At 36.2% G+C, this 8,961-nt stretch overlaps 1 protein-coding gene across 3 annotated transcripts; it reads left to right on the top strand.

Moving 5' to 3' along the window:
* The first annotated feature begins 2,875 nt into the window (after positions 1–2,875).
* Positions 2,876–8,639, top strand: LOC25498758 (protein STABILIZED1). Of its 3 annotated transcripts, XM_024770725.2 has the most exons (3): positions 2,876–6,225; positions 7,957–8,017; positions 8,326–8,639. In XM_024770725.2, the coding sequence occupies exon 1, from the start codon at positions 3,002–3,004 to the stop codon at positions 6,164–6,166; it is 3,165 nt and encodes a 1,054-aa protein (XP_024626493.1). In that variant the 5' UTR covers positions 2,876–3,001; the 3' UTR covers positions 6,167–6,225; positions 7,957–8,017; positions 8,326–8,639. The 3 variants fall into 3 exon arrangements, with proteins under 3 accessions (XP_024626493.1, XP_024626494.1, XP_024626492.1); XM_024770726.2 differs by lacking the exon at positions 7,957–8,017; XM_024770724.2 differs by having other exon boundaries at positions 7,957–8,633.
* The last annotated feature ends 322 nt before the right edge of the window (positions 8,640–8,961 follow it).

Below are 8,961 nucleotides of genomic sequence, written 5' to 3'. Positions count from 1 at the left end.
GATATATTAGTTTAAATTCCTTAATCCTGTAACGTTAACATTAATTATTTCATGCTACATTAGTCGAAGTACAGTCTAGTGGGAGAAGCTGATGAAGATAACCTGATGAAGATAACGTGTTTGATGAAGATGATGAGGACGGGGAGTTAGATGAGGAAGGTGAAGCTGATGATGACCTTGACTATGATTGTACGAAGAAGTCATTGGTGAAGATAACTTGTTTGATTAAGATGACAATGACGATGAGATGGATGAAGATGTTGTACATCATGATTCTGATTCAAACAAGGAAGCTGAAGTTGATGATAACCCAGACTATGATCCTTTTATGAACGAACATATCATTGATGATAGCGATACGACCATCAACTGCATCACTTAGATATTTGAGATTTAATCTCAAATATGTTTTTAACATTTTTTTTCCTTAGTTTTTCATTGAACTTTTCATAGTATTTTTATAAAATGATTTTGCTTTATCATTGTTCTCCTTTTTTTTTTTTTTTTTATGAAAATGTTGCGGCCCTATTTTTTTTTTATTTTTTTTTTCTTCCAACAAACTAGTGGGTATTCTCATTTACTAGCTGTCCTTAAAACAGGCAGTATATGCAGCAAACAACTTAAGGTTTTATTAATTGAATATCTTAGCTTTCTTTTTTGATTGCAAATGTGTTTGTGTGTCTTGTGTATATTAGTTCATATATGGGCAGTTAGATAGTGTTATTGTACCTACCACTGCCACTCAGCCTAATCAAATAGGAACAAGATGTTAGTTAGATTTCCTGGCTCAACTTAATCGAATATGTTGGCAGTTAACCAACCATAGAAGATTGTGGAGTTAAAATATTCTAGAATTCATGTTATTTACCTAGTCAATATAAAGTATAAACATATAAATGTACTTGAATGGTATAATGGAATAGAGAAATAAAATAGAGGCCGAACACTCACATTATTATTAAGGAAAAGCTTCTGAACCTAATGTTAAAATAAAATAGAGGCCGACCTAGAGCAGAGGTAAAATTTTATTTGAGCTACTATAATTTTTTTTCATTTTCTTCTGCTCCTGCTTGTACTTTCAAATCATTAATAATTATAGCCATTATTCTTTTTTTTTTTCCTCGTAATTTTTTACCATAAAGAGAATAAACATGTACATTTTTAAAGCAGTCTCCTAAATTTAAATTGTTTTTAATTTTAGAAACAATTTGTGAAGAGATAAATATGTAAAAGAAAATGTGAAATGAGAGAAATAGATTTGAGATTTTATTTCAAATAAGAGAAAGATAGAAGAAAATAATTTCACAGTTCTAGTAACTTAATGAACTGGATTAATTTAAAGTATTATTTATTTAAATTATTTAAAATGTTATTAAATTATTTAGAAATTACAATCACTTTGTATTTCTAACATATTTCTAACATGTATAATATGAATAATAATAATTACCACAAATTGCCTACCCACGAAAACAACACAACACTAGGCTACCATGATTTCCACCAAAACACAAATACATTATTTTTAATATTAAAACAAAAAAAAATGCAATTGTTTACTATGGTATCATAATTTTCGTTATTTGATTAGTCGTACAAAATATCACTTCTCATATATTATTCATTATTACGTGAGATGCATGACACAAAAGTCTCATGTAATACATGAGAAATAAGGGAGATAAGCATATTTCACAAAATATATTTGTGATTCATGCTTATATAGTTGGTGGTGTTTATTTTTAGAGATAGTTGGTGCTGATGTTTATGATTGGAATGCATCATATTTAACCAGTAGGAATGTGAGAAAATCAACAATGCGTGATGATTACCTTACAATCAAAGATTCAAAATTGATTTTTCAATTTAAATTAATGATACATTAATTTTGCTTTCATCTTTTATTTAACTAATAAAGCATGCACTCACCAAAATCTCATATGTTTCTAAATGCATTTCTTTGTTAATTAATTCAAACAAGTTGTGAATCAATTCACAACATCAAATATTGTATTAACTAATTTCTAACAAAATTTTATTTGAACAACAACTTTGTTAGTTTTGAGAAAAATTAATTTGCAGTGTTATTTTGGGTTGTTTGACCTAATGTTTCTTAGATTTATTTATATATTATGCAATGGACAAGATAATAAACATATATAAGATCTATTATAAAAAAAATAGATCTGATCTATTATACTGGTGATTCCTTTTCAAATACATATAAGTCTTAGTTTTTCTTATTTTTTAGAAAAGTTTCGGAGGAATCTGATCAAGGAGCAATGCTATATATCAAGAAAGATTTTTTTAAGAAAATTTTAAGAATGACATGGCAGAATAATCATCCTTAGATTTTATCAAGAAATAGTTCTGAAATTAATGTTAACCAATAAAATCTCAGTCTGGCCGGAAATCATGGGGTGATGGGTGTTATGTATCTTTTTTTTATGAAAGATTTGAGACTGAAATCTAAAGGTGATTATTGTGCCATGTCATTCTTGAATTTTTCTTATAAAATCATTCTTGATATCTAGCATTTTCCCTGATCAAGTATCTCGAAAACTGAATTGTTTTACTTTCAGCATACCATAACTCAGCGACAGTTGCTAGCGAGCGGTTGTTAAATGTCGTTGATACTTAACTGCCACTAGGGTCATTAAGGTAAATTTTAGGTGTGATTGAGCAATTTTCAAAGTGAGAAGAACAAAATCCTAATAAAAAAAGTCCAAGCCCAAACCCAATTTTTTGGTGGTGACCGAGTTTTAAATCTCGAACTTTTAATCTCTACCAAAGCTAAGTTCACAAGAACATCACATCAGAGACCTATTTAATTATATCCCATGTTTTTTCACAGAAAATAAATAGGAAAAGGAAACGATTTTTTTTTTTAAAGAGGAAACCAATTTTCTTAAGTCGGTTTTCACGCATCTCTTATATTCTTCTTAATCTCCATCAACCAAAAACGAAACCTTGCGACGTTAATTCTCTATAACCAAAAACCATGGTATTCATCGTTCCACCCACCGGAAAAATCCTCTCCCTCGACATAAACCCTAACACCACCACTCTCCACAATCTCAAAACTGAAATCGAAAATTTCCACGGAATTCCAATTTCACACCAACGATTATTCCTTTCACAGAGTCTCAAATTACTCGCCGATAACGATTCAACCCTAATCTCAAATCTCGGTGTTGGAAATTACTCAACCCTAACCCTACACGTCCCCTTTTACGGCGGAACACAACCACCCGCCGTCCCCAAACCGCCTCGTTTCGATTTTCTTAATTCCAAACCGCCTGCTAATTATGTTGCCGGACTTGGTCGTGGTGCCACCGGGTTTACTACCCGGTCTGATATTGGTCCGGCGCGTGCTGCGCCGGATCTTCCTGATAGATCAGCACCAGGTGCCGCACCAGCTGGTGCGGCTCCCATTGGGAGAGGGAAAGGTAGGGAGGATGTTGCTGAGGAAGATGATGAAGGGGAGGATAAGGGGTATGATGAGAATCAGAAATTTGATGAGTTTGAAGGGAATGATGTGGGGTTGTTTGCTTCTGCTGAGTATGATGAGGATGATAGAGAAGCTGATGCTGTTTGGGAAGGGATTGATAAGAGGATGGATTCGAGGAGGAAGGATCGGAGAGAGGCGCGGTTGAAGGAGGAGATTGAGAAGTATAGAGCTTCGAATCCGAAGATTACTGAGCAGTTTGCTGATTTGAAAAGGAAGTTGTATACTTTGTCTACTGATGATTGGCAGAGTTTGGAGAAGTTTGAGAGTGGTGGTTATTCGTCAAAGAATAAGAAGAAGAGGTTTGAGAGTTTTGTTCCTGTGCCTGATACGCTTCTTGAGAAAGCGAGGCAGGAGCAAGAGCATGTGACTGCGTTGGATCCTAAGAGTAGGGCTGCTTCGGCGAATGGGACTGAGACTCCGTGGTCACAGACGCCGGTTACTGATTTGACTGCTGTTGGTGAGGGGAGAGGGACTGTTTTGTCGTTGAAATTGGATAGGTTGTCCGATTCAGTTTCTGGGATGACTAATGTTGATCCGAAGGGGTATCTTACTGTTTTGAATAGTATGAAGATTACTAGTGATGCTGAGATTTCTGATTTTAAGAAGGCTAGGTTGTTGTTGAAGAGTGTTACTCAGACGAATCCGAAACATCCTCCTGGTTGGATTGCTGCTGCAAGGTTGGAGGAGTTGGCGGGTAAGCTTCAGGCGGCTAGGCAGTTGATACAGAAAGGGTGTGAAGAATGTCCCAAGAATGAAGATGTGTGGTTGGAGGCTTGTAGATTGGCAAATCCCGATGATGCCAAGGCTGTGATAGCTCAGGGTGTTAAGTCAATTCCCACTTCAGTTAAGTTGTGGATGCAGGCTTCGAAATTGGAAAACGATGATATGAATAGAAGTAGGGTGTTGAGGAAAGGGTTGGAGCACATTCCTGATTCTGTTAGGTTGTGGAAGGCTGTTGTGGAGCTTGCAAATGAAGAAGATGCTAGACTTTTACTTCACAGAGCTGTGGAATTTTGTCCATTGCATGTAGAATTGTGGCTTGCGCTTGCTAGGTTGGAAACTTATGACAATGCCAAGAAGGTTCTCAATAAGGCAAGAGAGGGGCTGCCCAAGGAGCCAGCAATATGGATAACGGCCGCCAAGTTGGAAGAAGCTAATGGGGGGGCTAAAGAGTTTATTACATTGGCCGATGGGACGAAGGTAAACAAGGTTGAAACGATTACTAGAAGGGGTATAAGGGCTTTGCAAAATGGAAATATGGTGATTGATAGAGAAGCTTGGATGAAGGAAGCTGAGGCGGCAGAACGAGCTGGTTCAGTTGCAACATGCCAGGCAATAATCAAATGTACTATTGGAATTGGAGTTGAAAAAGAAGATAGGAAGAGAACATGGGTTGCCGATGCTGAGGAATGCAAGAAAAGAGGTTCTATTGAGACTGCTAGAGCTATATATGATCACGCCTTAAGTGTCTTCTTAACTAAGAAGAGCATATGGATCAAAGCAGCACAACTTGAAAGGAGTCATGGTACCAGGGAAACTCTTGATTCATTACTTCGCAAAGCAGTTACCTACAGACCACAGGCTGAAGTTCTTTGGCTTATGGGTGCCAAGGAGAAGTGGCTTGCTGGAGATGTGCCTGCCGCCCGTGCAATTCTCCAAGAAGCTTACGCTGCTATTCCCAATTCAGAGGAAATATGGCTTGCGGCTTTTAAACTAGAGTTTGAAAATCATGAACCGGAAAGAGCTAGAATGTTGTTGGCTAAAGCGCGAGAGAGAGGAGGTACAGAGAGAGTTTGGATGAAATCAGCTATTGTAGAGAGAGAACTCGGAAACATTGAAGAGGAAAGGAAATTGCTAAATGAAGGACTTAAGCAATTCCCTTCATTCTTTAAATTGTGGTTGATGCTTGGCCAGCTTGAGGAACGTCTTGCTGAGGCTGCAAAGCAGCAGGATCAGACTGAGAAGCAGCATTCTCACAAGATGGAAGCTAAGAAGGTCTATGATTCTGGACTGAAAAGTTGTCCTAATTCTGTACCCCTTTGGCTCTCTCTTGCTAATCTCGAAGAGGAGATGAGTGGGCTGAGTAAAGCTCGTGCAGCTCTCACAATGGCTCGAAAGAGGAATCCTCAAAACCCTGAACTCTGGCTAGCAGCTGTTAGAGCAGAATTAAAGCATGGTTATAAGAAAGAAGCTGATATTTTGATGGCAAAAGCATTGCAGGAGTGTCCCAACAGTGGCATTCTATGGGCTGCTTCAATTGAGATGGCTCCTCGTCCCCAACGTAAAAGCAAGAGTATGGATGCCCTAAAGAAATGTGAGCATGATCCCCATGTTATAGCTGCTGTGGCCAAATTATTCTGGATTGATAGGAAGGTGGACAAAGCCAGGAATTGGCTGAATAAGGCTGTGACACTTGCTCCTGACGTTGGTGATTTTTGGGCTTTGTTATACAAATTTGAACTACAGCATGGAACTGAGGAGAACCAGAAGGATGTATTGAAGAGATGTGTCGCTGCTGAACCAAAACACGGAGAGAAATGGCAACCAGTCTCAAAGGCAGTGGAGAACTCTCACCAACCAACGGAATCCATCTTGAAGAAAGTGGTTATTGCACTTGGGAAGGAGGAGAAGGCAGCTGAGGATAGTAAACATTGATTTGCCAGGACTTTAGCATCTTTCTGTCGAAAAAAATGATTGTCGCATCTTTACCAATGGTTAGTTTTGAAATTTGAACATATGTCAATTATGAATAGTTGAATTGTTGTTGGTATATCTCATGTAGACTATACATTGTGGAGTTATGATGGAACTTGTATGCTAGTTTGATCCATGTTCTCCTTTCCTTTGACTCTTCTCTTTTGCTTGCAACTTTTGTATTTTTAGAATTAGACTTCTGCCGTCTAACCCTCTTGATTTTCACTTAATTGCATATGTTTACTCCCAATTAAAAATGATTGGATTGGTATGTTATTTGGATTATTTAGTTAGCTTAGTGGTTATTTTCTTGAATTTGGTCGTGATATTTTTCATTTGGCATTAGGGAACACCCATTGATAGAATAGTGACCATCCCTAAGTGGTTATTTTCTTGAATTTGGTTTGGAGATTTTTCATTTGGCATGGAACCTATGTAGGAGAATGCTGATGTTATTACTTCATCATTTTCCTGCCCCAAAGCAAAGGCATAATTGTAAAAAACCACGTACAGAAAGTTAAGCTTACTTGGCCTCTTCTTCATTCCACTTGGCCACTTTGTCTTCCTAATGGTTTTTATGTTTTAATCAATTGCTTTAGTAATCAAAACTCGTCAACCACCCATTAATCTTCAGAAACCGAGGTGGTGCATATTTTGTAAGTATGCAATGTTCGACCAATGTTTGGAATTCTTCTTCGCTTGAAGAAATAAACATTGCTGTCTAGTCTCCAATTAGTTATTCTCCTTTTCGAACTGTTTCTGTTTCTCTTAATATCTGCACTGGTATCCTCCTTTGTGTATTTTGGCGTACAGTGTATGTGCTTTGTTGATCAAATTTGCAGTTTTAGAAAAATTGATTAATAGCTGTTCTTTGAGAGCATTAAAATTTATGGTTTCTGGATTATTATTTTCCAGTTTTCAAGGATACATTTACAAGTATTTAAATGCTGATGTTATTGCTTCATCATTTTCCTGCCCCAAAGCAAAGGCATAATTGTAAAAAACCACGTACAGAAAGTTAAGCTTACTTGGCCTCTTCTTCATTCCACTTGGCCACTTCGTCTTCCTAATGGTTTTTATGTTTTAATCAATTGCTTTAGTAATCAAAACTCGTCAACCACCCATTAATCTTCAGAAACCGAGGTGGTGCATATTTTGTAAGTATGCAATGTTCGACCAATGTTTGGAATTCTTCTTCGCTTGAAGAAATAAACATTGCTGTCTAGTCTCCAATTAGTTATTCTCCTTTTCAAACTGTTTCTGTTTCTCTTAATATCTGCACTGGTATCCTCCTTTGTGTATTTTGGCGTACAGTGTATGTGCTTTGTTGATCAAATTTGCAGTTTTAGAAAAATTGATTAATAGCTGTTCTTTGAGAGCATTAAAATTTATGGTTTCTGGATTATTATTTTCCAGTTTTCAAGGATACATTTACAAGTATTTATTACTGTTTAGGGTTGATTATTTTGAGTTTTTTGTATGCTTCATGTTTGTGCTAATTTTGCGAGCTTAATGTCATGTTTTCCAATTTTTCAAATGCCCGTGTGCATGGTTTCCGATTTTTCAAATACTGTATGCATGGATTTAATTAAATCAATTGCCTTTTTTAAAAGAGAAGTGATTGCTCGATGTTAGAGGATGTTACTCCTAGATTCTGCAATTGATAGAAAACTTTTGCAACGCATGTATAATCTATATCCAAAAAATTTAACCTTTTTTTTTCTTTTTTCCTTCCTTTTTTGTGGGACGAGTATTCTGTTCCCAGCAGCTGTTGGAATCTGAGCTGACTCCAATTCTGAGGCCATTCTATTGGTAAGCATTTATTGCTGGGCATCTGAGCTGGGGTACAATGCATTTGGGTATACTATAAAATGGTTCTTCACAAAAAAAAAAAAAAAAAACTATATAATGGTTATTATAATCCTGATTCTGTTCTAATAATGGGATCTTGTTTGTTGTTTACTGTCAACTTTTTACTCTGAATGCTATATTTCTTCCTGCTTTAAATTATGTGTGACTTTCCATCCAACTATTGGTAGGGTTGCTGCAAAGGCATGCTCAGTGAATTTTGAATGATTTTTCTTTTCTTCTTTACTCTGACTTGGATTATGATTATTCAGTTTTCTTAACTCAAGAACCATGACATGGTTCCAAGGAGTTCTGCTCTTATTTGTGCGAATATACCAAATATCATAGGCTGCTAAGATGAGCTTTGCAAGTTTGAAATACACAGGCACTTAAAATTATAGTCTATCATATGTATTCTCTTGATTGAAAGGCAGGCACTATTCTATCTATACTGATGTAACTTTGACTTACTGAATAACATTATTTCTTCGATTTTACATCAGCTGTAAGGTATATTATATTTTGTTATGATCTCATTTCAGCAATAATAGCTGCAGTATAATGCTTACATTATAGTTAACCTTCAGGTCTTACTCTTTTCTATGTATAGTTTTGTGTTTTGTAGCATTAGAATGGCAATGTATCTGATACCTTTCTTCTATAGTTTTATAATATAGTTTTATAAAGTTGAAGATTTATTTTTAGTATTTACATGTTTAGCTCTAGCCGGAGGATACAATTTTGTGTATGAGGCGTTCCCTTCCCTCTGAACTGCCACCAAATAAAGCGTTCCCTTCCCTGTGAACTGCAAAATAATTTTTTTTTTATTAGTATCACTTGGACCTCCTAGATAGTAACTTGTTTAGACGATCGATATTTATTTGTGACAAGTGTCTATTCCACAACCG

Source organism: Medicago truncatula, chromosome 7 (genome assembly GCF_003473485.1).
Source record: "Medicago truncatula cultivar Jemalong A17 chromosome 7, MtrunA17r5.0-ANR, whole genome shotgun sequence".
Lineage (NCBI taxonomy): Eukaryota > Viridiplantae > Streptophyta > Magnoliopsida > Fabales > Fabaceae > Medicago > Medicago truncatula.
This window is presented reverse-complemented; position numbering and strand designations above follow the sequence as displayed.

What these genes read in the sequence shown, in the direction of transcription:
- LOC25498758 (XM_024770726.2), top strand. Translation starts at nt 3,002, where the DNA reads ATGGTATTCATCGTTCCACCCACCGGAAAAATCCTCTCCCTCGACATA.